The sequence below is a fragment of the Phasianus colchicus genome, chromosome 9 (assembly GCF_987193195.1).
Source record: "Phasianus colchicus chromosome 9, bPhaCol1.hap1.1, whole genome shotgun sequence".
Taxonomy (NCBI): Eukaryota; Metazoa; Chordata; class Aves; order Galliformes; family Phasianidae; genus Phasianus; species Phasianus colchicus.
In genome coordinates, this window is record NC_143444.1 from 22,240,093 (window position 1) to 22,266,086 (window position 25,994).

At 53.4% G+C, this 25,994-nt stretch overlaps 3 protein-coding genes and 1 long non-coding RNA gene across 8 annotated transcripts; 2 read left to right on the plus strand and 2 right to left on the minus strand.

The window, feature by feature from the left end:
- Window positions 1–77: 77 nt before the first annotated feature.
- MPL (MPL proto-oncogene, thrombopoietin receptor) lies at window positions 78–4,948 on the plus strand. 4 transcript variants are annotated; one of them, XM_090146523.1, is made up of 12 exons: window positions 78–979; window positions 2,349–2,475; window positions 2,597–2,772; window positions 2,883–3,127; window positions 3,192–3,348; window positions 3,464–3,593; window positions 3,683–3,855; window positions 3,932–4,074; window positions 4,150–4,300; window positions 4,381–4,468; window positions 4,541–4,628; window positions 4,707–4,948. In XM_090146523.1, exons 1-12 carry the CDS (start codon window positions 877–879, stop codon window positions 4,920–4,922), a joined length of 1,797 nt encoding a protein of 598 aa, XP_090002649.1. In that variant the 5' UTR covers window positions 78–876; the 3' UTR covers window positions 4,923–4,948. The 4 variants fall into 4 exon arrangements, with proteins under 4 accessions (XP_090002649.1, XP_090002646.1, XP_090002647.1 ...); XM_090146519.1 differs by having other exon boundaries at window positions 851–979; window positions 4,141–4,300; XM_090146520.1 differs by having other exon boundaries at window positions 3,932–4,300.
- LOC149916868 (uncharacterized) lies at window positions 1,674–2,426 on the minus strand. Its single transcript, XR_016469286.1, has 3 exons — window positions 2,338–2,426; window positions 2,040–2,228; window positions 1,674–1,962 (listed from the first exon to the last, which is right to left on the minus strand). It is a non-coding gene; the product is annotated as an uncharacterized LOC149916868 (long non-coding RNA).
- Window positions 4,949–5,151: 203 nt separating the features above from the next.
- CDC20 (cell division cycle 20) lies at window positions 5,152–10,498 on the plus strand. Its single transcript, XM_031600828.2, has 11 exons — window positions 5,152–5,260; window positions 5,411–5,607; window positions 6,116–6,258; window positions 6,864–6,960; window positions 7,465–7,593; window positions 7,970–8,166; window positions 8,843–8,937; window positions 9,137–9,368; window positions 9,557–9,682; window positions 9,814–9,931; window positions 10,225–10,498. Exons 2-11 carry the CDS (start codon window positions 5,415–5,417, stop codon window positions 10,401–10,403), a joined length of 1,509 nt encoding a protein of 502 aa, XP_031456688.1. The 5' UTR covers window positions 5,152–5,260; window positions 5,411–5,414; the 3' UTR covers window positions 10,404–10,498.
- A 2,529-nt stretch (window positions 10,499–13,027) lies between these two features.
- On the minus strand, window positions 13,028–25,146 carry ELOVL1 (ELOVL fatty acid elongase 1). Of its 2 annotated transcripts, none has more exons than XM_031600840.2 (8): window positions 25,115–25,146; window positions 16,638–16,699; window positions 16,125–16,315; window positions 15,886–15,966; window positions 15,635–15,691; window positions 15,203–15,308; window positions 14,916–15,052; window positions 13,028–14,503 (listed from the first exon to the last, which is right to left on the minus strand). In XM_031600840.2, exons 2-8 carry the CDS (start codon window positions 16,681–16,683, stop codon window positions 14,249–14,251), a joined length of 873 nt encoding a protein of 290 aa, XP_031456700.1. In that variant the 5' UTR covers window positions 16,684–16,699; window positions 25,115–25,146; the 3' UTR covers window positions 13,028–14,248. The 2 variants fall into 2 exon arrangements, with proteins under 2 accessions (XP_031456700.1, XP_031456710.1); XM_031600850.2 differs by lacking the exon at window positions 25,115–25,146 and adding an exon at window positions 18,336–18,566.
- Between the last annotated feature and the right edge of the window lie 848 nt (window positions 25,147–25,994).

A 25,994-nucleotide genomic window follows, 5' to 3' on the forward strand; every position in this document is an offset into this window, starting at 1 on the left:
GCCCATCCCTCTGGGGTGTTGTATATGACCCCATGGCAAGGCATTTTTCTTTCTGGGGAACAGCCTCTTTCCCCCAGATCACAATTGAAATGTGTCAATACCATTTCAGTTTCCCACTCTGGCCTCCAGTGCTATTTAGCAGCTGCAGCCATTGATGAGCATCCTCTGCTCCACGAGTGAGGTTGCCAGTGAAACAGTGACAGGAACCAGCTGCTCCGGTGTGCCACCACCTCTGCACCTGCCTGCTGAGCTGTGAATGGCACATGGGGCAGCCATGCTGAACCAAAGGGTTTGTGCATGTTGCCTGCAAAGCCAGGTCACCAGATGGAGAAGGAAGTGGGACTGGATTGAAAAAACAATGTGACAAACTGGTGCTGGCTGTTCCCCCTTTCCCCTCCATGCCCCCAGGATGGCAGTGCCATGGGGCAGATTGATGCCAACTTGCCTGTGACACAGCGGGGCCACACAGAGTGGAGCAGCGCAGGGTGAGATGGAGCCAGAGCCACCGTCCCACACCCTGAGTTCTGACATGACACCGAGGGTGTGGGTATTCCCAAGTCCCACAGTCTACCCAGCCCATAGAAGGGGCCTCCCTGCTTCCTCAGTGGCTGTTTTTCTTCCCACCCCATGCCGCTAGCCACAAGGGCAGGACATACTGCCTATCTGATGGGAGCAGACTCTCTTGGCACTGTGGCTGCTGGTGGAGGGGCCGCAGCACGGTGGTTTTGGGCATGGGGAAGTGTTGGTGATGGGGTGAGGGGAGCCTCCAGCCAGGCTTCCTGAGCAGCACAGCCTATACTTCCCAGATAAAGGTATCACCCCACAGAGCCGGGGCAGCAGCCGGGGCGCTGGGAAGTACCAAGCGCAACAGGCGGGATGGCAGCCTGCCTGCACCAGGACTGGCTGCCTGCTCTGCTCACTGCTGTCCTGCTGATCCGGCACAGCCCTGCCATGGACACTGAGCCAGTGACATCCCAAGGTAGGTCCTGGGGTCATTATTCCTCCACGGGTGGATCACAGGGAGCTGCGCCCTGCAGCAGCCAGGGAGGTGCAGGATGAGGGAGGGGGCTTCAGGAGGGTCTGCTGGAGGATGCGTTTGGTCACACGTAGGGCACTCCAGGTTCTTACAACAAAGGGGTGCCCTGCTTCCTGCAGCTGCCAGCCACCAGTTTGGGGTGGCAGCCCTCAGCCCCATGACATTATGCTGCTCCTACGTAACGCAGCGGCACTGCCCAGCTTGGTGCTACCTTAGTGCCCCATGGGTTCTTTCCATCCAGCCCTGAGCCAGCCCCGGCAGTGTCACTGATGCTTTAAGCTCTCTCCTTAGGCCCTTTTACTCTTTCTATAACACTATATAAAGCATTAACTGGACAAAACGTTTGATCTCATGCTCCTGTTTTCACATTCATCCAAGATCTGTGGTCAAACTGCTATAGTGCTCACAGGAGCACCCTTTAAGTCACCCCTACAGGTGCAGGGGGAGGAAAGGAGGCTTTGGGCTCACCTTCTGCTTCTGTGCCCAGAAACTACTGCTACAGTGCCAGCGTGATGCCTGAGCTTGCTTTGTGCCAGCTGCAGAGATGTGCCATGTGGGTGCTCTGGAAACCCACAGGACATGGCCAGAGCAGAGGCACGCAAGTGGCTGTGCCACCCTGAGGCTGGGTGAGGGGCAGTGCCAGGGAAGGTCAAGAGAGGCTGGGGTGGCTTGGGGTGTGAAAAGGGAAGGGCAGGTAGGAGAGAGCGGGCGGTGGTCTGCGGGCAGGGCATGTGGCTGAGGAGGAAGGAGATGCCATTTGGGAAAGGAGAAACAGGGCGAGGGGTCAGGGCAAGGTAAGGGACAGGGAGATCAGGGGGGACACCTGGTAGACATCTGGGGACTATGGCATTCCTGTGCTCATTCCTTTCACCTGGAATGGGATCAGCCAGCAGCACAGCAGTGAGGTGTGATGCTCCAGTTCACCCCTGCAACAACAAGGAGATCAATGTGCTGGGGGAAGGGGGCAAGCTCTCCAGCAGAGCCCATTTGTTGCCAAGCATACCCCCATGCCCAGGGCTGCAAACTCCACATAAGCCCCAGGCCCTTGCCTCTCCTGGGGCACCGCTCTCCTTATCACACTTCCACGTGCCTTCCGGAGTGAGTCGAGCTGGGGTGCTTCCCGCTGATCTCCAGAGTCTATCTGACCACAGGGCTATTTTGGGATGTTTGTTTGTCCCAAGGACCCTGTGTGCTGGGGAGAGGGAGTAGTGGTGATGTATGCATCCCTCAGTGCTGGCAGGGGACTGGGGCAGGAGGGGCCATGCAGGGGATGAGTTAGCCAGGGACTCCTTCATGCCCACCTTCCCACCAGATGCCATGTTGCTGGCAGAGGTGCCCGAGGACATCCTCTGCTTCTCCCGCTCCTTCGAGGATCTCACGTGTTTCTGGGATGAGGAGGAGGCAAGCGGGACACACCGCTTCTACTACTGGTACAGCAGGTAGAGCCGGCGGGGACATGGGAAGGAATGGTGACACTGAGGGACCACTGCCATGCCCAGATCCCCTCCCTTCAGCTGGCCCCAGGCTCAGGGTGCTTGAGGACCCCCATCTGTTCCTCAGGGATGCACCCACCATGTGTGCAGTCTCCACACAGCGCCGTGGGGCCAGTGGGATGCGGCACATCTGCGTGTTCCCCAGCCAGGATGTGCGGCTCTTCACCCAGCTCCACGTCCTTGTCCTGGATGCTGCCACCAACCGCACCAGGCACAGGCGGGAGCTCAGCGTGGATGCAGTGGGTGAGTCTCTCCCGTGGCACAACCCTAATCCCTACACCTAGGTGCCCCTTCCTCTTCCCACCCATCACTGGCAGCATCTGGGCCTTGCAGCACTGGGGATGCCCCTGCAGGTCTCATCGCCCCACCGGTGAACATCAGCGCCCACTGGGCCGGAGCCACAGGGCAGCTCCGTGTGTCGTGGCAGCCGCCACTTGCTGACTACCCCAACTTCTTCCTCTATGAGGTGTGCTACCATCCCATGACCCCCACAGTGACACCCCGTGGCACGGCACCCGGGGACCTCCCTGCCCATCCCACCAACAGAGCCCACCCTCCCACAGCCAGGGGAGCTGCAGCCTCCCAGGGAACACGGCAGGTACGTACAGGGGCTGCGGGATTTGGGGCACGTGGCAGCCCCCCACCCTCACCACTTTCTTTAGGGGCTGGTACAGGCTGACACGTGGGTGGTTCTCCGGGAGCTGCAGCCGGGGCTGAGGTACCACATCCAGGTGCGCAGCAAGCCCGATGGCACCTCAATGGATGGTGTCTGGGGGCCCTGGTCGGAGGTGGTGGTCGCAGAGACGCCCCACTCTTCTGGTGAGAGACTGTCTGTCTCCGCTGCTGGGGGCTGCAGGATGCCCACACATGGGAGTTGGGTTCTGAGGGGTCTGGGAAGAAGCAGCCCACTCTGCCCTGGCTCTCACCTGCTCAGGGGACATCGGGCTGCACTGCAGCACTCCCGACCTGCGGTGTGTGCGCTGTGTGTGGAGCTGGGACCCTGCAGAGCACCACAGCACCCACGAGCTCTTCTACCGGGCATCTCCGAGTGGGGCTGACATGAGGTAAAGGGCACAGCAATGACACGGAGCTGTGCCTCCAAGCAGAGAGCAATGGCAGCAGTGACTGGCTGCCCGCTCCCTGTCCTCCACAGGGAGGACACGTGGCAGCGGTGTGAAGAGGCCAGCATGGGGACACAGGGCAGCCACACCTGCACCTTCCAGCCCACAGCCGGCAGCCCCATTGCCGTGCTGGTGAACGTCACCCGGCTGCAAGAGCCACCCGTGCTCAGCTACTTCAAGGAGCCCTTCTGGCTGCACCAGGCCGGTGAGTCCCTGCATTGCACATCCGTCGCTCGGGGCGCGGTTCTGTCCCACGGCAGCGACACGTCCCCATCCCGCAGTGCTCACGGAGGCCCCGCGGCACGTGCAGGCGACGGCGACACAGGGCCGGCTCAGCTTGCAGTGGCTGCCGCCCCTGGAGGCGCTGGCGGAGCAACTGGAGTACCAGGTCCGCTACGGCACAGACAACAGCCCCGACTGGAAGGTGATGCAGGGGCTGGCACGGGGCAGCCGCAGGCCCCGCACAGCCCCAGCTCAGCTCTGCCCGCAGGTGCTGCAGGTCCCGCGGGCGGCCAGGAAGGAAGTGCTGGACCTCCGGCCCGGTGCCCGCTATCGCGCCCAGGTGCGGGCGCAGCCCGGTGGGCCGCAGTACCGGGGCAGCTGGAGCGCGTGGTCCCAGCCCGTCGTGGTCGACGTCGCGGCTGAAGCGGGTAAGGGCCGTGCGGGGCCGAGGGGCCCGGGTGGGACGAGGAGAATCGGCCGGCTCTGCGGAACCTCCCCTCCGTCGCAGGTTGGGTGATCCCGAGCGTGACGGTGGCACCGCTGATCTTCACCGGAGTGCTGCTGGGGCTGCGGTGCACCTTCCCGTCCCTGTACAGGTAAGGCCGTGCTGCGGGCAGCGGGGTGCACGGGGCCGGGGGTCTGCCCACATCGCCCCGCTGCCCCCTCAGCAGCGTGAAGCAGAGGCTGTGGCCGCCCGTCCCCGACCTGCACCGCGCGCTGGGCACCTTCCTGCACGACAGCCCCAAGCAGGGCCAGGTGAGCGCCGGGCCGGGCCGCCTCCGGCCATCCCGCAGCCCCAGGGCCGCCCCGAGCGCATCTCCTCCCCCTCCCCAGCCCGGCGCCTTCTACAAGCAGCCGCCGGAGGACGCCGTGCTGCCCTGCCTGCTGGAGGTGCTGCCCGGACCCCGCGGCGAGCCCGGGGATCCTCCGCCAGAACCCGCCGCCAGCCGCCCGGCGCCCAGCACGGACATCGCCAACCACTCCTACCTGCTGATGGGCGGCTGGGAGCCGCGCGGAGCGCCCTCGGCCCCTTTTCCCCCTGGGATATAAAATATAGACCTTAAAATATAGACCAACCACGCGGTCTCCTCGCTCCTTCGCGCCGCCGCCGGCCCGCCCCATGCCCGGCTCCGGGCGCGGTGCAACCCCCGGATCTCGACCCTCGCCACCCCCTCCGCCCCCCCGATACCCGGCAGACCGCATCCCGGCTGGGAAAGCCCCGCCTCACTCTGCGGCTCAGCCAATCGCAGCGCGGCTGCGCGGGGTCGCCACGACAACGTGCGGCGGTTTAGATTTGAAGCGACCAATGGGAAGGGAGGCCGCGCGGGGTTTAAAAGCCGAAGTGAGCGGAGGGGGGGTTCTGCGTGTGGCTGAGCGGGGACGCGGAGGTGAGAGGGGCCGGCGGCGGGGCTCCGGGCCGGGGGGTGTCGAGGCCTGAAGGGGGGAGGCCGTGGAGAAGGGGGGTCCGAGGCGCGGCCTAGCGGGAAGGGAGCGGCCGTGCCTGGCAGCGCCCCGCTGACCCGGCGGCTCGCCCGCAGCGCCATGGCGCACTTCGTGTTCGAGGCGGACCTGCACGGGCTGCTGAAGCTGGACACGCCGATCCCCAACGCCCCGCCCGCGCGGTGGCAGCGCAAGGCCAAGGAGAGCGCCGGCCCCAGCCCCGCCGCCAGCATGTCGCCCATGAAGCCGGCCAACCGCTCCTACAGCGGCAGCAAGACGCCGTCCAAGACCCCCGGTGAGCGGCGGGGCGGGAGCGGGGCTGTGCCGGGCCGCCCTGGGCTGCCGGGCGGGGCGGAGGGCATCCCTCGCTTCTGGGTGCGCGGAGCTCCGCGCTGCGGCCGGGCGGACCGCTGCTCCCAGCCCCTCGGCCGGCCGCGTGATGCGGCTCTGCTGGGACTCGGCGCGGGAGCCTTGTCCGCCCCGTGTGCTTAGCGGTGGGAAATGGCCTCCCCTCCGCCCTGGCGCCGTAGTTGCGGCAGACCCTGGGCGTTATCTCTGTGGCTGCTCCCGATCTGAGCTCGGTGCCTTTATGCGGGGAGGTATGGGGGAGACTGGGAATAGCGGCGAATTGCGGCTGGAGCGGCTTGTGCGCTCTGAGCCCTGCTGCGGTCGTGGAGCTTGTCTCTGCTGCAGGCTAACCTGCTAAAATGCCTCTTGGAAACGGTGTTCGTTTTGCTTTGAAAGTTTGTTGAATACGAACTCTCTCAGTATCTCTAAAACAATATTTACGTATGTGAACGCAGGCAAATCTGGATCCAAAGTCCAGAGCACCCCAACAAAAGCTGGGGGGGATCGCTACATTCCCAACCGCAGCGCTATGCAGATGGAAATGGCCAATTTCCTCCTTACCAAAGAAAATGACCCTGAAAATTCCCCTACCAAGAAGGTGAGCACAGTACTGAGATTAATGTGATCATTCCTAAATACCTAATCCTTTGTGACTTGTCACAGAGATGCAGACTCTAAAAGCAGGCATAGGGATGAGGGTCCCCACCCGCTCAGCTTCCCAGTGCTGGGCCTTCAGGAGCCTGCAAGTGGAAACTGTACACAGCCTGCACACATGGGGTGAGCACATAGCTGCTCTGCAGAGGAATTTCCTTAAGCACAGGCTTCTGCTTTGGCCTGTGCAGCTTCTGACAGTGGAACTTGGGCTACTGAGACTTCTAAATAGAGGTCACAGAGACCCATGAGCCTGAACAGTGTGAAACTGCTGGCAGTAGCTATTCTAGGACAATGTCTGCATGGGGAGCAATTCTGGAATGTGCACATAGTGCTCTGAAATGTGTTTATGAAGCATTTGGTCCCTTGTGACTATGGCTTTGTGCATGAAAATAGCACCATATCTTGCTGATGGTGTCTGAGGAAAAACCTACTTTGACCTGCCTATATGCAGCTGAATTCCACAGTGCAACCAAACTGTCTTCTATCAGCTGCAGTTTTGTTTAAATGTATTTCAAATGAGTCTTGCTAAGGGGTAGTTTGTTTTTCTAGGAGCAACAGAAATCCTGGGCAATGAATCTTAATGGTTTTGATGTAGAAGAGGCTAAGATTCTCCGCCTTAGTGGAAAGCCACAGAACGCTCCAGAAGGTATGATGCAGGGTCTGTTTGAGGGACTTAGGTACAGATATTTGTGTGGGGAACTGCAACACATGTAGCCCTATTTCTGGCCTTGGAAGAGATCAGCTGACTGCATCTCAGAGTTCTTTGCACACTGGAATCTCTCTCAGGTTTCCTGAAGTTCAGGGGTTGGCATAACAGCTGGCATGTTATTTGAGGTTTTTTGTTGTATTGTTTTATGAAAGCTGGGTTGACTGCCAGTTGTTAACTTGTACTGCAGATAATGTATTTTCCTGAAGTCTGCCTGTAAAAGCTTCAAACTCCCTAGGCAAGACAGTGAATAGCAATAGTTAAACGTGTTCTTGTGAATTGGGAACCACTCTGATTCAGTAATTAATATTGCCAGTAAGGCTCTAACACAGTGCTCTGATGTACAGATATCTTCTCCAAGACTTTGTTCTAACTGAAGGTGTTTTCTAGTTGGCTGAATGGTCAGGAGGAAGCAGGATATCAAAGCTGTTTCTCTGCACACAGGCTATCAGAATAACCTGAAAGTGCTCTACAGCCAGAAGACTACACCTGCTTCCAGTAGGAAGCATGGTAGATACATTCCCTCAATGCCAGATCGGATCCTGGATGCACCGGAGATTCGCAATGACTACTGTAAGTAGGCTGCAGTGTTGCGATCATTTTGCAGTGGGGTAAAATACTTAGGCCAGTATGGTCTGATGAACTGAAACTCTCTAATTGGGCTGTTTCAGTTTCTCATGCACCCAGACTGGCATTGACCAATTCTTGAGTATCTCTGTGTTGACTAATAGTCCAAAGCACCATGTGGGTGGCTTGAATTGAGGCTAATTTACTGGGCATGGTGGATCCCTGGAGGCTGCCCCTTACCTGCATGCACATGTGGCTGGTGCAGGTGGGAGATATGGCATTCAGCATAAGTGAAAATATTTCACTGCAGTGCTGTGTGAAGATGTGGGTGGGGCTCTGCATGTAAGCACTGTGTCAGCTGCACTGCTCCTCCAAACTGTAGATCTGAATCTTGTTGACTGGAGCTCTCAGAACTTCCTGGCAGTGGCTCTGGACAACTGTGTTTATCTGTGGAATCACTCTTCTGGGGAAATCATCCAGCTGCTGCAGATAGAGAATCCAGATGATTATGTATCCTCTGTGTCATGGATTAAAGAAGGAAACTACCTTGCTGTTGGCACAAGAAATGCTGAGGTCCAGGTGAGTGCAGTAAAATGAGAGGTGGTCCAAGGATTGCTGGAGCTGTGGGGCCTTGGAACAAAGTCTTGGCTAGCACAGGAAAGATACAGTGTGTTCTAACTTGTCTTTATCCTTAGCACAGGGAAGAGGAGTGTTCCAATGTTATAGTTCAGTGAATTGCTGCCCACTGTGGGAGCAGAGGGGTGAAGTGGATGACTTGTGACAGACCTGTAGAGAACTTGACGCTGGTGTGCTTCTCTGCCAGAGAGCAATATTGTCTGAAGGTGCATTTATGCTCACATCATCATTAGGTAGAACAAATTCTAAGTAGTTTTTTTTACAGCTCTGTCATCTGCTCTCCAGAAGGCTGTAAGTGATCTTCACTGCAGTGGGAATACTTCCTGTAGTCTTGTGACTATTAGTGGTTATAGCCTCTGTCTTGTGATGTTGAGGGTGATAAGACTAGTATAAGGGAGGTGTCCCCACCCACCTGTGGTCAGTGATCAACTGCAGTAGCAAGGCAGCCTTTAAGGATATTCTGATGTCTGGAATAACTCTGTTCTGTACATGAGAAATTAACTGCTGTTCCCATACAGAAAAGGTCAAATGCCAGAGCCTGTGTAGTAAAGTTTCCTGGCAAAGCAACAATGCTGCTGTTCCTTACCCTCTGGAGAACATAATACTCTTGCCTCTCCAGCTATGGGACATACAGCAGCAGAAGCGTCTCCGAAGTATGACCAGCCATTCTTCTCGTGTGGGGTCCCTCAGCTGGAACAGCTATATCCTCTCCAGGTAAGGCTGGGCGTGAAGCAGTGTCCAGCTGCTAGATACAGTCAGTTGTGAAGAGGTTCTGTGGTTGCTTTGCTTGTGTCAACAGGCCAGTGATGGTTAACAGTTTGAAACTCAATGGCAAAAAAGGCAGCCTTGCAGTAGCACAGAAACAGCTTTTGGTGAAAATGAGCTAGGCTGATACTGAATCTCCTCTCTGCAGTGGGTCACGAACTGGCCACATCCACCACCATGATGTCAGAGTGGCTGAGCACCACGTGGCCACTCTTACTGGCCACACACAAGAGGTGTGTGGACTCAAGTGGTCTCTAGATGGTCGCTACCTGGCCAGTGGTGGCAATGACAACCTGGTGAACATCTGGCCATCTGTCCAGGGGGACAGTGGAGACTTCACTCCTGTACAGACCTTCACTCAGCACCAGGGTGCTGTCAAGGTGAGTACAGGTCTGCTGTGTGGATAGCATGGGGGCATGTCTATGTGAAAAGCAGGTGTGTAGAACTTGCTGTAGTCCCCGCCCTTTGGAGGGAGGCTACCCTGCAGCTGCTGTGGTCTGAGCTATGAAAGATGCAATAGGAGCAGACTACCTTTTGTATTTCTTAAAATATACTGATTCTTCCTCAGGCTGTGGCATGGTGTCCGTGGCAGTCAAGTGTTCTAGCCACTGGAGGTGGAACCAGCGACAGACACATCCGCATCTGGAATGTCTGTTCTGGCGCCTGTCTCAGTGCTGTTGATGCCCATTCCCAGGTGAGACAAACATCCTGGTGATAAAACTCTGGCACACATGATGGTCCCTGAGGCCTGGGACAGGTTAGGGAGCCATCAGGGGCTCATTCTTGCTGATGCTCATCAGCATAAGTATTTCTGCCTCTTCACAGGTCTGTTCTATCCTGTGGTCAACAACCTATAAAGAGTTTGTTTCAGGCCATGGCTTTGCACAGAATCAGCTAGTGATATGGAAGTATCCATCAATGGCCAAGGTCACTGAACTTCGAGGTAAGCTAGATCTTTTGTCTGGGGAAGGTAAGGCTGAAGGCAGATTTAATCCTCAGTTCAAGCCTGCTAACTTGTCTAACCTAAAGCACCAATAATAAAAAATAGTGTCCAGGGACATCCTCTAGAATACTTATGTGCTGCAATTGTAGGCTGAGGATGTGATCTCATAAGGCTTCAGATGTTATGGGGCACTGATGGAGGCTGTTGAGGCTTACAAGGGACACAAGTGCAAAAGGTGGGGGAACCATGGTTGTGCTTAGAATCAGCACAGCCTTGACTGTACACTTCCTTAGGTCATACTGCTCGAGTCTTGAACTTAAGCATGAGCCCAGATGGTGTAACAGTAGCATCGGCAGCTGCTGACGAAACACTGCGGCTTTGGCGCTGTTTTGAGATGGATCCCATAAAGAAGAAGGAAAGAGAGAAGGCAAACAGTGCCAAAAGCAGCATCATTCACCAGGGCATCCGATAAATGCACAGAGTTGGTATTGTGGGAAGCTGGGACTTACACACTGTACAGTATTTTAAATGTTAATAAACAGCTTTAATTTGCCTTTGCCTTTTAAAGCTGATGGAAGAAAGTGCCATCTGTGGCTTAGATCAACAAGAAGCTCTTCCCTGAGGTTTGTTTTCTGGGTGAGATGTAGAGCTCTGTTTTTAGGGCCAGCTTACAGTGTGGGGTTCACCACTGGCAGTATTAACTCTTCTCAACATGAAGTTAAAATCTAGTCTATGCCTGCAGAGCAAGCTCTCTTCAATCCTTCCTCTAGTAAAGTCATATGGGTAACATCCCACTCCCTTTGAACGTCTTAAACTAAAGGATACAGTGAACCTTTACCAAAGCAAAGACCCTGGCCAAAGTTGCCACACTACTCTGAATGTGGAACTGCAGTCACACTACTCTGAATGTGGAACTGCAGTGTGTGAAGTTGTAGGGCTGCACCAGGGTACTGTGCCCACCCCAGCATGGGTTATCTGGAGAAGCCTAGAGAACTGCAGAGCTGTGAATAACATCTTGCATGTGCAAAGCAGCTTAGCAAAGCAACTCATAGTCTGCTTTCCCCTTCCTTTTCACACAGTACCATGCTGCACCAGGTTCTATCCACTTCTGCCATTTAAGTGCCATTTAAGCAGACAGAAGCCTTCACAGGTGGGGGCAGGTGCTGGCATTGTGTGCTGTACCAGGCAGCTACTGACTTAGGCCACAGGCAGCAGAGAAGGGCTACACATAATGCTGGCAAAGGGGAATCATAGCAGCTGCAGAAGGAGGATGAGGAGGCAGACAGGCAGAGCCTGAACACAGGAGTGACCCTTGTGCACCCCACCTGTCACCTGGAAGAGCAAAGGAAGTCTAGGGGCAGATGAGGTCAATTTCCCTTCACATGCAAAGCTCAAGGCAGCAACTGGATCCTACAAGAAAACTACTCACAAGATTAGTTCCCTTCCCAGGCCTGGGCTGCTGCTTTAAGAGCCTTGCCCCAGTGATGGAAGTTAAGGCAAGTTTGCTGCTCTATGGCTTCCACTACTAAACCTCACTTGTCATCTATTCCTGGCTCTGGAAAGAAGGCTTTGCATGTCTGAAAGCTAGCACAGTTTTTCCACGTATCACAATGTAACAGTGGTTTCCAGAAACTCTGCTTCTACATGGCTCTTGAAAGTCCCCTGAGCATTACTGGAAGGAGATAGGATTACAGTTTTCTTCCCTTGGCCCCATACTGGTCCTGCTGCCCTGAAGGGAAGGAGGGGGCTATGCTCATATGCAAGCCCAGCAACTACCATATAGGGTGTAAATGCAGTTTGGAACTGCCTGCCCCCAACAGGGTATAAATGACTAAGCTCCACAGCCCACCCATGGAAAGATCACAAGCTAATAGGAACAATTGGAGGAAGGGCAAGCAGAGCACACAGAAGGAACAGCCCTCTTTTAGAATATCAAATGTAAGTAGTTTAAACTTCTGTTACTATTTCGGGCAAAAGCAAGGACAGTCCTGTCTTCATTAAGAGCCAGCTAGAAGCAGGGAGGGAAAAGGAAGCTAAACAATGGCAGCTGGATTGCCTCCTGCTCAAGCTGTGAGTTCTGAGCACTGAGCTGATATGCCACCACTTCAGCAAGGATCAGAACTCTCCTGTCAGTCCCTACCCCAGGAGCAGCACCAGTAGGAATGGGGAAGAACATTTACACAGGGCAGCAGCCTGTCCTCCCTCCTAAGAGATGTTTCTGCCTTGCCTCACTGCACAACTAAGCTCTCACCCACACCAAGCCCAGCTGCAGGGCTTTGGCTACACTTCCACTAAAGTCCACCCACACCACAATTGAATCTACAGTGAAACTCACCTGGAGGCTTTCTGGGTTCATGCATTCCTCCTTGCCCCACAAGCTGGCTGGCTACCCAGCCCAATTCTCAGGGTTGAGTCAGCACTCAGACCTGGCCTTCTCACTCAGCAGAAGGTGATGGGGAAGGCAGCACTGACCACTCTGCATAAAAGTGAAACTGTTTCAGCTGGTAGAGGGGAACAGAACCCAGCTGAGGAAGATGCACTGCTGTAGCAGGAGCAACAAAGCAGCAGTGGAAATTATCCTCTGTCCAGCCCAAAATGTTTTCTGCAGAGACCAGGACTTGAGCATTGCTCAGGGATGGCAACAGCTTTAAATAGATTCCTTTCCCTCTTCTTCAGAAAGCATCTGGCTGGCCTCCCTGCTGTTTTCCCCATAACCAGGGCTTCCAGAGTCTAATCCCCACTCCACCCCAATTCTGCACTAGAGCCAGGACAGGATTTCTGAAAAGCAGCAGCAGCTTCTGCTGGCCCAGGTCCCAGCCCACACCTCTGTTCCACCCCAGCCATTCTTTAACAGGGTGGAGCCACTTTCACAACAGGAGCCTTGACACACTTCCTGCCCCGAGCACCCCTCTACCAAAGCACTTGGAAACAGTCTGCCATCTGCTTCATCAGCACAGCACAGCCCTCTCCCCACCAGCACAAACCTGCTACACCAGCTGCTTCTCCCAGCCCTGCCTCCAAAACCACTGGGCAGGACCAAGCAGCTGGAACAGCTTCACAGCACAGCAAGTCAGGAAAACAAAGAGGGCAGAGCCATTTCTCCTTCTGTCTGTTTATTTGTGATAGAAGAGCAGCCCAATCTGACTGGGCCTGGCTCCTTCACCTCATCCTCAAGGCTACTAACATAGCTTTAGTTAGTCAGAGCAGGCAACAAGCACCAGGCCCAGGAGAGCTGCTGCACTGCCCTGCTGAATGGCAGAGCACATCTTCACTCAAGCCTAGCAGAATCCACAAAGGCAAGAGGTGTTCCTCACTACACCATAGCAGAGTACACTACAACAATCCTCCACTGTGCTCACATCAGACCAGAGCAGAGCCAGTTCCAGGCAGGAGAGCCCAGCAGACAACTCTAGAGGCAATTACTGCTCAAGTCTTGAGCTTGCAGGAATGTAAGTCACCCAAAGCACAGTGAGCTTGGCCTCCCTTACTCCAGAACAAGCCACCAGCTGCTATTCTGGATCACACATAAGCATGGCCAAAAGCACATGCTCAGCACTCCACCCAGGCACAGGAAAGAAATGCAAGGCAACCTGGGCTTATTATATGGTAGAGGCATTTCAGGCTGTCACAACCCCACTTCGTACTAGGCATAAGGCATGTGTATTGTACTGGGCAGCTCTGGGCCTTCAAGTACCACATACCTGCTGCCCCTACATTCTCCACAGCCACACCTGAGCACAGACACCAGGGCAGGACCCCCTCACCACCACCGGGGTATACAGGGACCATAAGGGACACACAGCATTGTGGCGTGGAACAAAGTTGCACAAGGCATGGTAGAGCAGGAGCATTCACACTTGAGCTGGCAGCAGCAAGCAACCAGGGACAAGTCACTTCATCCACACAGGCTCCAATGAGCCAGGGAAGAGGAGAGGGCACCAGGACAGGGATCAGTCTCTTCTTTTGGTCCTACTCAGAAGGAAATGGCCCCCATGCAGAAGGGCCAGATGCAGGCACTTGGGGGAATTCCTTTGGAAACACTGGAATGGGACTGCAGCCCCAAGTTGTGATGCAGGCAGCTGTCTCTCTGTTCAACAACAGTGAGAAACAGCACAAGCCCTCCCAAGAGCAGAAGTTGCCCACGGCTGCTCAGAGCAGAGGAGCTGGGCATGCAGACAGAGGACAGCAGGGCTGGGCACAAGGGTACAACAGTCTGTAGGCACTTGACTTGGCTAGTAGCACCCAGGAGCAGGGTAACAGGTCCCAGCTGCCTCTGCCCCGGGGCTCTCATTGGCTCTGGGAGGGCCAGGCTGCCCTCTAGTTGGCTTTAACCTTGCCATTGGTGACACTGCCATTCTCATGGATGCTGCTACCATTGTGCTGGGCTGCTTGCTGAGCCACCCTGGGCAATCGTTTGCCTTTGGTATAGGACTGGTACCAGAAGTTGGAGAAGAGGATGAAGAAGATGGTCCCATAAATCCAGATAAGGTGGATGAAGATGGGAAACTGGTACTGACAGCTGGGCATGAAGTAGTACTGGGAGATGTGGACGGAGACAATCACGAACTGTGCCTGGGAAACAAGGCAGAACAAATAATTCATGGGAGTTGGCTTAAGGATCTCCCACTATACACCTTTTTTCTAAATTAAATCTGTAGCCTTTGCCCATTCTAAATACAGGTTCTTATAGAGAGGAGCAGACAGCTGTAGCTGGAAGATGCAAGCATGAGTTTTAAAGTAGTGTTCGTCTATCACCCTCCCAACATGCCACAGCCCAGAGGTAGCAGGCTGAGCAGTCTTCATGTCCTCACCAGGCTGTTAAGGCTATCAGAGGCCACAGCAGGCCAGAGCTGCTAGAAACCTAGAGTGGAAGACTGAGAAAGAAGAACTACAGCTCTTGGTTGCATCTTTTATATGTACAAACACTGATCTGCCATTCACATCAGAGGCTGAGGACATACACTACTCCATAGCACAGACTTACCAGCTGGATGGCTGTGATGTGCTTTTTCCACCACAGGTACTTTTGGAAGGCAGGTCCTGCTGCTGAGAGCCCATAGTAGAAGTACATGACCACATGCACCATGGAATTGATCATGGCATGGAATGATCCCATTCCCCCTGTTAGACACATTTGCACAAGAATAAGTCAATCATCTGCAGCAAAGCAATACTACAAAAAAAACTCCTAGGAGCCCAGCAGTAGTAAAAATGCCTTCCTTATTTAGCTGATACTAACTCCACCTTTTCTCTGGCCATTTCCTATCTTACCTGGTCCAAACTTTGCTCCCCACCACCAGCTCCAGGGCAGAACAGAGTGGTGGAAAAGGTGCAGGAATGTGACCTGTTCATTTTTCTTCCTCAGCACAAATATGACCTGCAATGAGAGCCCAGCAGCATCAAAGGTCAGCACTCGGAGCAGGTGAAATAACCCAGGCCACTGCTTCAGTGTCTGGTCTCAGTGACGCTTCCCCCCAAGATCATTGCAACCACACATTAGGTTATCCCACAGCTTCCAGAGTTATGATAGAGGTAGCCTCTGTGATATCCAGAGTGATCTCTCCAGTGATATCAGAACCACTGGCAGTTCAGACTGGAACGGCCAAAGTAGGCACCTACCACCTCAAGTACACTGGGCCTCAAATCCCTGCCCAAAGCAGTGATTAAGTTTCCCCCAAGAACAAGGCCTCTCCAGTAACTTACCGTGTCTGTCAGTTCAATGAACTTGGAAAAGACAAATAGCCAAGCAACACTGACCATCTGTAATAGAACAAGTTAACATGAGACCCATGTCAGTCAGAACATGCCCCATGACCAGATCCCACCAGACAGGAACCCTGCAGTGACACTAGAAGCCAGATATCAAATCATTTGCCTTAAAGAAGAGGCAGGGAACATGCTGTCCAGACAAGCACTGAAAGCCATCCCTACTCATGAGAGAGGACAGAACTCACCCTGAGGGCCTTGGGGTCCTGTGAGAAGTCCACAGGGTCACATCGCCAGGTGTACCCAGTAAGCCACCCTGCCATCAGAAACTGCAACAAGAGCATCAGAGTGAGATCCAACACACAAGCCACTGCATTTCCCAGCCCTGCTCAAAATACCAGAGAAGAACCCACGAAGCACTCTTCCATGACCCACACAGCCTGCATGGATTGCTTTGTATGTGCCAGACAACCCGCTGGCAACTCACCTCATAGACTATGTAGAGTGAGAGTCCCACCAGGAAGAAGTTATATAGCACCATGAACTTCTTCAGGTTTAAAGGCTTCCTGTTTGCCATTAGCCGGGGACCCAAGGAGAGTACAAAGTAGACATATGCCAGAAGGATGCCCAACACAAGGAATGGGGACTGCATCAGTGGATAATCAGCAATGCGGGGGTCTGTGGAGAAAGCCAAGGTGCACAGCAGTAAGCATCCCAACCCCAATCTGCTAACAGCAGTGATAACACCAGAATAAAGTGAAGGACATGAAAACCCCATTCTCCAAGGACAGGAGTACAGGCAAGGGGCAACCTGATAACAGAGACTGGAGAACCCAGCAAAGCTGTATAAGATACAGCCTGAAGCTGTGCTTCAGAGCTGCACTTATATTAGGGCAGAACACAGACCAGCATTGTATCAGATAGTTCAGAACACACTCCCAGGCCTGTGGCAGCACAGCACATAATGCCACCCACCCCGCATCTGAATAGGGCCACTTACCTGCTTTTTTCATGAAGTCCTGATACATAGTCACAATCCCCTCCATGGTAGTGGCAGTATGTCTGTGGAGAGAGAAAGGGCAGATCAGGCAGCAGTTGACCCAGGAAGGCAGCCTGAAGAGCGCAGCCCTACACAACTTCACATCTTGAGCACAGCTTCAGGAGTCCCACCACAATTACCTGGTTGTCATTACTTCCAACTGATTATAAATAAGCATCCAGTGAAGCCATGCACTCCCTACTCTTTCATGAACCTGATCCTGTTTCCAGCAGAGCTGAGGAGACCACATCATCACCTGCAGTCTTTTCAAGGCAGATCCTAACATTTCATTTAGGAAAGCTTCCAGCCCCAACACTGCATCTACATCTCCTTGATCTTATTCCTGCTGTAACACCCTCAAGTGTTAACACTATTCACAGCTATGTTGTTGCAGAGCAGAAATCCCATCCATCCTACCCCTCCTCCAAGAAGAGGCACAGGAATCACTTCCCAAACACAGGCCTGGAGAAATGGGTCCCCCCATAGCAGTCTCCCTGGAGGATTACTGCTGCCACCATCAGGAAGCACATAGCTGATTCAAGCTACAGCTGAGAGGCTGGAGTGACCTTTTTTCCCCAGCAGGGAGCATCCAGTAACAGTCACACCAGCACCCCCCTCCTTCAAGTTTGACCCAGGAGGACAGCAACAAGCATCACACAAGGCTACCAAGCACTAAAATGGCATCATAGTGTCCTGCTATCTACCTTCCCATTCACTACTTAAGACAGCAAGTCTGTACCACCACAGCAGCAGTGCTAGCTCTGTGCTCACCCATTTTTACCCTGCTCCACTGAACTGCGGAGTCCCACCTACCTCCCTCCAACAGCCCTTTCACATCACTGCCTAAAGTACCCCTTCAAGTGCAGCTGCATAGCAGCCAGCACCCCTAGAGACCCCAGGAACCTTCGCTGGCAACAGAGAAGGCACTTCCAGGCACTAAGATTATCCCTCTCCACACTTAACAGAAGCCAGAAAAGCACAGCAGGAACTACAGCATCCTTGAAAGCTACTTAAGGCTTCAGCTGTGGGAAGGACAGTAAGCACAGCTCTTGAAAGCCACTGAGCTTTAAGCTGCTTTCATGAGAGAGCGCGCAAGCTCCAAACTTGTCAGTTGAGTTTCAGACTTTGACCACAACATCCAGCTACACCTCTATTTGCTAGATTGAGTAGTCCTCAAGTGTTAGTTCCCAGCACAGGTACCTGACTTTTCAAGCTCAGTGTTTATCTTATCAAGCTGGGTGAGTCAGTAAAGACACAAGACTTCTGTGGAGCGCTTACCTACTTGGGGCAGGCTGGGATATGATAGTATCAAAGGCACCTACAAACTCAGAGCTGCATCTCACACTCCTAAGAGGGAAAAAAGCTTAGAAGCTATGGGTTACACTTCTCAATCAATTGCAGAGAGAAAAGGCATTGGTCTTGTCCTGAATAGAGGCTCTGGGCACACACCAGGATTTCTACCAGGGTAGAACTAGAAGGATTATGCTACAAACCTTATGGAAAGGATTTATGAGTTTTTCCACAGCAGCAGGATATTGTTCTGTTTAACAGAGCTAATAGCAGCCACATTTTTAGGGACTCCAAAGTCCTTGGTCTTTGCAAGATCTGGTATCCAGACTGGCATGCTGCATGATCCTGAAAGCAGAGACCAAAGCCTACCTTGCTCAGTAAGCAGATGCAAGTAAGTCTCACCCACTTCCAACTCCTGAAGGGCAGCTATGGCCTTCAGATAGAGCTGCAGAAGGGTGATTGTAGAGCAGACCCAAGCATTACTTTCTGCCAGACAGGAGGATGTGAAATGCATTGGACTTCCTGAGTCTCAAGGGCTCCATGCTGTTCCACACTGGAACGCAGAAGGGCTTCCAAGTCTCCAGGTGCCTCATCCCTCCACACAACACCAACACTTCAGGTCTCTCTGCACACTGAAAGGAGTTAGTATTCAGTCAGGCATCTGCTCTTACCTACACAACATACCATAGGAGTTTACAGCTGACAGGTTAGTACAGAAGAAATAGTTGTTCTCCTTTGACTCCAAGATCCTGGTCCTCTTGTGCAAGAAACTGGGAGGAGACCAGAGATCCCAAAACTGAGCCTTGATTAGCTCAAGGGAAGTTAAGAAACAGGTTCAAGCCTCCCAGAGCACCTTGGGGCCCAAACACACCCCACATGCTGCCTGAAGGCCTTGCAACACATCTGCTTCCACCACTCACCAACAGGTTATCACTTCTATCTCAGGGGAAATTTCATTTGCAGGCTAGAATTTGGCCTGCTGCTCTGCCCCAGTAACCAACACTGAGGATTAGATGCTTACTTACACAGATTTTCAACAAGCGACACAGCCAATTTGTGCTACTTCAGCAAAAACTGCAAGGCCCTTTATAACAAGACCCAGCAGCTTGATCACAGCATTGTGAACCAGTAACAGACAACAGCTCAACCCACATAGCTTTACCTCACAGAGCACACACATCTTTCAAATCACTTATCTTTCACCATACAGCAGCTATCACAAGCAACAGGGTGAGCTCCAGCAGCCTAGTAGCCAGCACTCCCATTTCATCAGTATTCAAGTCAGAAATCAATCCTGTAACAGGCAAGAAGGCAAGCCACCATGATCTTCCCACTAGTTTAATTACAGACAGCATCAAAACAGTCTGGCTGGTGACTGCAGAGCTGGCCTTGCTGAACTGGCTATGGCAGGCTTGGTCCCCATCAGGCTCCCAAGGGAACAGCAACCCTCAAAGGTCAGGAGATAACCAACTGGCTGGATAACAACCCAACCCTCATCCCTGACCTGTAGGCTGGCAGTAAGGCTTGCTGACTGCTGATGAACTCCACAGCCTTCTTCAAAGCTCATCCTCCCCCAGCACAGCAAAAACACCCAACCAACCTCTCAGAACTCCAGACCCCAAAGGGGTCTGGCAGTGCCTGTGCACACTTCAAGTGCTCAGAGCCCACATTTCCCAGCAGGGCTGTGGTGATCTACAGTTCAGAAGATCTGCTGATGGCAGCTGCTACAGCAGAACAGGACTGAGCACCCCAGAACATAGCAACTTTGAAGCACACACACAGCAGGCATCACAAGCTGGCACCTCCACCATCACCTACAGCAGTCAGCTCCAGGATAAGCTCTCCTTAGCTTATATGCAAGTGAACTCATCAAGATGAGCACGACAGCATCTGCCCAACATAAAACAATAGCAGCAAGGCAGAGACTAGGCAGCAGGAATTTGGGCATCCCTGAGCAGCAGCACCTTGCTCTCCCTGAGATCTGAAGGGGAGCTGCTTGTAAGACTGAGGTTTACCATGAAGCAGTGATAACTGGATTTTCTCCCTCTGCAGCTCCGTCTCCAGGAGGAAGAGAGGACAATACTCAGTGCACACTCAGTTTCATACACAGCATCTTGGGAAGAAAGCTCAAACATGTACAGCAGATAGCATCCAACAGGAGAGCCGTATTTAAGAATATGGTTGTACACTGAATGATCCCAGCCACCAGTGTGAAGACTCAGTAGGAACACGGCTGTCCACATGCTGAAGTCAAATCTCCCCTTCCTGTCCCCCAAGAGAAGTGAGAATCTAAGAGAAACATCTGAGCCCCAAGTCACAGGGCAAAGAACACCAACCTGCCACAAGAGCACAAGATGCTACACTTCAGATGTGTAAAACAAAGCCAAGAGACCTGGGGTACAGTAAGAGAACAGAGCTGCCATAGCCTGACACCTCAGCTCTGAGGACTGGTGACAGGTGGACTGACCAGGGTCTGATGACAGCTAGTCCCAGATCTCCCAGTCCAAGTGGCAGCACAAAGCTTCCTGGTGAACTCTGTAGTTAACACCATCAGATAAGATCCTATTTGAATCACACATCCATTTGTTACTTCCCCTGGCTCAGCTATTTCATGCTGAATGAAAAAGAACATTGCTTACAGCCTGAAAACAGACGGTCAACATCAGTATACTTTCATGTCAATACAGAAGAGTTGTGTTCCCAGTGAAGAGGCAATCTCTCAAGCCCTTGCTATGCAACAGCTCTGGCAAGTGTTGCTGCAGCCACTACTGGAAATGAGTTGCCCATGCACTGCTCCTTACACATCAGCTCCAAGCAGCTGAATGTGATTGACCTGTCTGGAGCTGAGCAGTTTCCTAATCCTCAGCAGGTGGGTGTTAAAACCATACACTCTCCAGTAGTGGCTGTAAAACCTTTAAGCTTTTGGATGGCATCTTATAAAGATTACATCCTCTCCTTCCCAGGCATGCTAGAAGGAAGAAATGAGAGGAGAGTCCCCGACTAGCAGGCAACTTGCAGAGTCTGGGTAGTCATCAGATCCCCCCCAAGCTTACAGGGGAAGGAAAAAGCCTGCAGCAATAGGGCTTAGTAACCTTGTGCAGAAAAGAAATAAAGTAGGCAGCCAGACTCAGAATTCTCAGAAAAACAACTTGCAGTGGGAGGTCTGTATCTAAACAGCATCTTCCTGAACTGACCAAGCAAGCTGTCAGAGTAGGCTTATTCTTTATCATACACAACAATGGTGATTCCATATTTAGGCTATCAATACAGATGAGAGTTGTAAGGAAGAGGCAACGCTGGGAGAAACTTTGACACTGCAAGGAACAAGAGTGAAGGAATAAAGAATCTGGGCAAAACTACTTTAGAAGTAAAAGCAAAGTTGTCACAGTGACCCTGTGTTATAACTCACATAGTATAAGGTGATGCAGAGATGGCTGGGCTGCCTATCTGAAGCAATGGCACACAGCAGCCCTATATAGTACATACAAAAAGCACCCAAAGAACAGAATTAAGTAGGTGATGAAGGAGGACACACAGACCAAGGGCTGATCCCAGCACCTACTACTAGAAGTAGGTCAAAGCCTTCTGGCAGAGGAACACTGATCACCCCTATCTGCATGTGGGATGGGCACAGCACCAGGGTGCTCATCTCTGTGGCTTTCATGATCATGCAAATGCCTCACAAGAGGGCTCCAAACCCATTCCCACAGTGTCTGTAATCATTACACAGTAATAACCAGTGTGCTGTCCCATCCAGGCATGAGCACTAATTGGACAGGGACACTAAAACAAGATGGATATTTGAAGTCTACAAAGCAAGCAGCAGAAAGACTCTTGAAATCACTCTAATAGCTCTGTCCTGACTATTCAAAAAGCCCATTACAAACTCAGTCAATTCTCCCCCATGGAAGGGCTCACTGACTACAACTTACCATACCATCAGCTTTGGACTTCCCTACTCCCTGCACAAAGGGCAGCGCAGTCGCACAACCACCTTCAAACAAGAAGAGTCATGTTCACTGGCAATACTAGAGGTGCCAGAGACTCCAGCAGTATCATAGCTGTACAGCAGAGCTCAACAGACCTAAGGCATAACAGGTGGCACCTTTAACAGGGTTTATGAGCATTAGGCCTCATTATCTCCACAGGTGCAGATTGACCACTTAAAGCCAAGTCTACTGCTTCTCCCACTTGTCCCATACAGAGAAGGAAAGCCTCTTAGGATTAAGTAGAATCAGCATGGGATATAACTCCCTATGTATACAGAACAAGTCTATTAGCAAACCACGAGCAAGTAGTTCATCAGATCAGTGCTCGCAGACTAAGAGCATACCATGAAAAGCTGGAGAATTTGCTGCCTCAGTGACTGCCTATGACCTGATGTGTCCTACAAGGGAAGGATCAACCTGAAATTAAACAGACTCCAATGAAGAATCAAGAATTACCAGACCCGGTTAGCATCCCCACAAAACTGCAGTCCCAAATGCAGCCAGACACAGGCCTGTTGTTGTGGAAAGGCTGAGGCAGGGAGCTGACAGCTGCAGCCTGTCATCTCTGAGCAACAGCAGCCTCGCAGCTCCTGGGGACCAGCTCCTCCCTGCAGGAGCTCAGGCTGCCTCACCTGTTTGACTGGCAGGAACCAGACTTTCCAGCCCACATACTCCCACCACCTGACAGCAGGGCACATCATAGCACAAATTCAGCACAAAAACATAGAAACAGGCAAAATCTCTTAGGTCATCACAGGTATCATTTCCAATACCTGGGAAGCTCATTCCTAAAAGATCACAGCCCAAGAGCTGTGAGGAGAAACTGCTCACCTCCACTCTATGACAACAGTGCAAAGTCAATCACACAGTAATGCAAGAAAACCAGCATCAGAGCATCACGGAGATGTAAAGTTTTTCTCCATCAGGAAAAAACAGAAGACATTATGTCCCTTGTTTTCATCTAAAAAAAAAAAAACACCATGCTTCAAGACAACTCTAGGTCAGATGATTTTATTGCCTCTTCTGAGCCCATTCTGTCAGTTCTACTAGAACTAAATCATGTTCCTGTCCCAGATGACCATACAAGCTCTCCATAACTAGTAGACTTACAGGGAAATAGAGATGAGAACACTATGCAGGGCAGGAGCACAAAAGCCTGGGCTGTGTGGGTGGCATGGCTTAATCCCTACACTGAGATACAGTGAGGAGAGGCTACTGCAACAGTTGGCATCATGCTGCATCTCAAAGGAATATGTTGTCAGCAGCAGCTCACACCCACAAGCTGAAGGGGCTCATCTCTTTGGAGAAGATAAGGACACAGCAGCCTCAGTCAAGCCCCAAGGGCTCAGTCAACTGTTTGACTCTGTAAGCCATCCTTAAGAAGCCACCCAGCAGGTCTGGTGGGAAGGTCAGCTCCATCCACTTAGGAATCTGCCCTGGCTGCATTCTAGCAGAAGAGAAGGTGGACAATTTTGGGCAGCACCACAGGATGGATGCATTGCTGCATAGACAGTCCTGGCATGGGGATGAGATGCTCTGAGGGATGCACTAGCAGCAAAGTACTTTGTGTTATCCCACACTGCCCACCAAACAAATGCATGAGCCTCCACCTGGGAGTCACCTCACTTCCTCCCACCTTCCAGAACCAATGCATACAGCTAATGGGAGAGAATCAAGCAGCCCCTCTGCACTGCTCCAACAGCAGCTGTGGAAAGGAGTCCATACACTGAGGCACACAGACTGCCTCCCCACTTTCCAGAGTCCTTACATTTATGTTGCCTCATCAGGCCTTGTGAAATCAAACCTGCAGCTTCACCAACATTGTGTATCATCACATAAAGCCCATGTACATGAAATACAGATCAAGCCCAGCACTGCCTACAGGAAGTCAGATAGATAAGCATTTGGCCACAGTTACTGTAGTTGACCAGCATGCAGAGACCTCACGCACTGGGTACCGCTGCCACCAAGAAGGTGACAGGGACCTCCTCCCACTGGCATTCCAGAGCAAGGGCCAGAGGGAGGACCAGCACCTACACCAGCCGGCGCTCAAAGCTAACATTGTGCTCGGGGCAGAGGCCTGGTACTGCCATCCTGACCGGAGGAGGAGGGCAGAGGAATCTCTCAATGGCACATTGATGCTGAGGGCTACGTAGGAGAACGCTCCCCAGCCCCCGTGCTGCCGGCGGAGGCTGCTCACGCCTCATCGCGAAGATGCCCCACCGCAGCCCCAGCTGCGGCGGGGTCCGCCCCGAGCCGAGCACGGTGGGCTCCTGGCCCCTCCCGTCCCGTCCCCGGCTGCGGGCCGGCGGGAGGCAGCTCGGCCTCGCGGCCGCCCCTTCCGCCCCCCAGCCGCCCCGGAGCGAGCAGCGCGGGCGACGCCCGGCCGTGCCGCGGGGCGGGGTGAGGCTCCTCCGGGGCCTACCGCGGCCCTGAGCCCCGCAGCCCGGAAGTGCGAGAACGGACGGTTCCACAGCCACCGGGCCGCTCCGTAACACGCCGGGCACCCCGCGCCGGGTCCGAGCACCGCTGCCGGCGGATGGCCGAGGCGCTCCGTCCGCCCCAGGCTCGGGGCACCCCCGGCTCTAGCCGGCCGGCGTTGTCACCCCCCGACCCCCACGCGTATGACAGCCCCTCTCCGTGCCTTTCTGCCCGGCGGCGGCCGCGCCCAGCGGCCCAGAGCCTCGCCACCTGCCAGGCGGTGTCGCAACACCCGGCCCTCCCCATCGGACCACTGCCACCCCAGGCCCGGCCCTCCGCCGCGGCGCCCACACTATCGCAGGGCTCGGCCTGCGGGACACCGCCCGTCTCCTCCCGTGCCCCGGAACATCCCGGGTGACAGGAACGCGGGCGCACGCACGCGGCTGCTGCTGGCGCTTCCTGGCCCGCGGGCAGCCTGCGGCTCAGCGGACGCATGGCAGCCCAACCCCGAGCTTTGGGGCACCCCCTACAGAACGGCCCAAGGATCTTCTAACAGCAAACCCCAACTTACCAGCCAGTTACACATCTCGTCCCAAACCCTCTTACTCCCGTCCCAATGACCCTCTAAGGGAGGATCAGCCCCAGCCGACCGAGCGCCCACAGCCCCAGCAGACGGCCGGCTCTCCCGCCCGACTGAACCTCACACGTGTGCGGAGCCCAGCACACTGATCAACTCACCGCCCGCCGCACCCCGCTTTGCCCGCCACCACGGCTGCCCTGCACTTATATAATACTGCCCTGCCCCCCACGCCGCTGACGATTGGCTGAAAGGGAAGAACCCCGCCCAAAAAGGGCGGGGCTTTTCTTTCTAGGCCAATCGTCGCTAGAACTGCAGCCCGCCCATTTTATGGACACGCCCACATCGGCATCACCTCAGGACTGGGGTTGAGGGGGTATCTCAAATTTTGCTGGCGGGGTGCTGGGTTTTGGGGTGGTGGTGGCTGATTCTGAGGGGTGAGGCAGCTTCCTGCAGAGGGAGAGCGATAGACAAGTGGCATATGTGTTGTATTGTTGTTTTTTTTTTTTTTTTGTGATATCACACCAGCTGTCATAAGCACTTCAGAACACAGAAGGACTCCTCAAAGACTTCCATGTCTGACCGCCTTGTTGTCTCAAACAACTTTTCATTGTCGTCTTCACTTATCGAACTTTATCATAAAATGTTTGGGCTTATATCCATGCTCTTCTGATCTGAAGCCTGTTTCAGAATTCACTGTTCTAATTCTTAGGCACCATCTCCTTTCTAGCTTAAATTGATTCACGGTGAGTTAATATCCATTTGCTCCTGCACCACACTCCCATAGATCCTATGTATTTATGTCCATTGTATTTGTAGATAGCAATCATCTGCCTCTCAGCCATTACACAGATGACTAAACAAGCTTCCTAACCCAGCTGTCCCTGCACCTACTGCCCAGGCAACACTTCTGGTTGTGCTGCTGTTAAAGTTCCTCCTGAAGATGGTGACCAGAAGTGGTGCCACACTCTGTGGTCACCTGATGAGAATTCCCCACTTGGACAGAGCCAAGGCTGCATTTGTCACATCCTTCAGGTGCTT

Excerpts from the sequence above, each read along its gene's own strand:
- MPL (XM_090146520.1), top strand. The coding sequence starts at position 877 with ATGGCAGCCTGCCTGCACCAGGACTGGCTGCCTGCTCTGCTCACTGCT. Across the intron at positions 980-2,348 it reads TGAGCCAGTGACATCCCAAG|ATGCCATGTTGCTGGCAGAG; the intron begins GTAGGTCCTGGG and ends CCTTCCCACCAG. Across the intron at positions 4,301-4,380 it reads CGACGTCGCGGCTGAAGCGG|GTTGGGTGATCCCGAGCGTG; the intron begins GTAAGGGCCGTG and ends CCTCCGTCGCAG.
- CDC20 (XM_031600828.2), top strand. The coding sequence starts at position 5,415 with ATGGCGCACTTCGTGTTCGAGGCGGACCTGCACGGGCTGCTGAAGCTG. Across the intron at positions 8,167-8,842 it reads CAAGAAATGCTGAGGTCCAG|CTATGGGACATACAGCAGCA; the intron begins GTGAGTGCAGTA and ends TTGCCTCTCCAG. Across the intron at positions 8,938-9,136 it reads AACAGCTATATCCTCTCCAG|TGGGTCACGAACTGGCCACA; the intron begins GTAAGGCTGGGC and ends TCCTCTCTGCAG.
- ELOVL1 (XM_031600840.2), bottom strand. The coding sequence starts at position 16,683 with ATGGAGGGGATTGTGACTATGTATCAGGACTTCATGAAAAAAGCAG. Across the intron at positions 15,967-16,124 it reads CACTCTACATAGTCTATGAG|TTTCTGATGGCAGGGTGGCT; the intron begins GTGAGTTGCCAG and ends CTCTTGTTGCAG. Across the intron at positions 14,504-14,915 it reads ACATCACAGCCATCCAGCTG|GCACAGTTCGTGATTGTCTC; the intron begins GTAAGTCTGTGC and ends CTTGTTTCCCAG.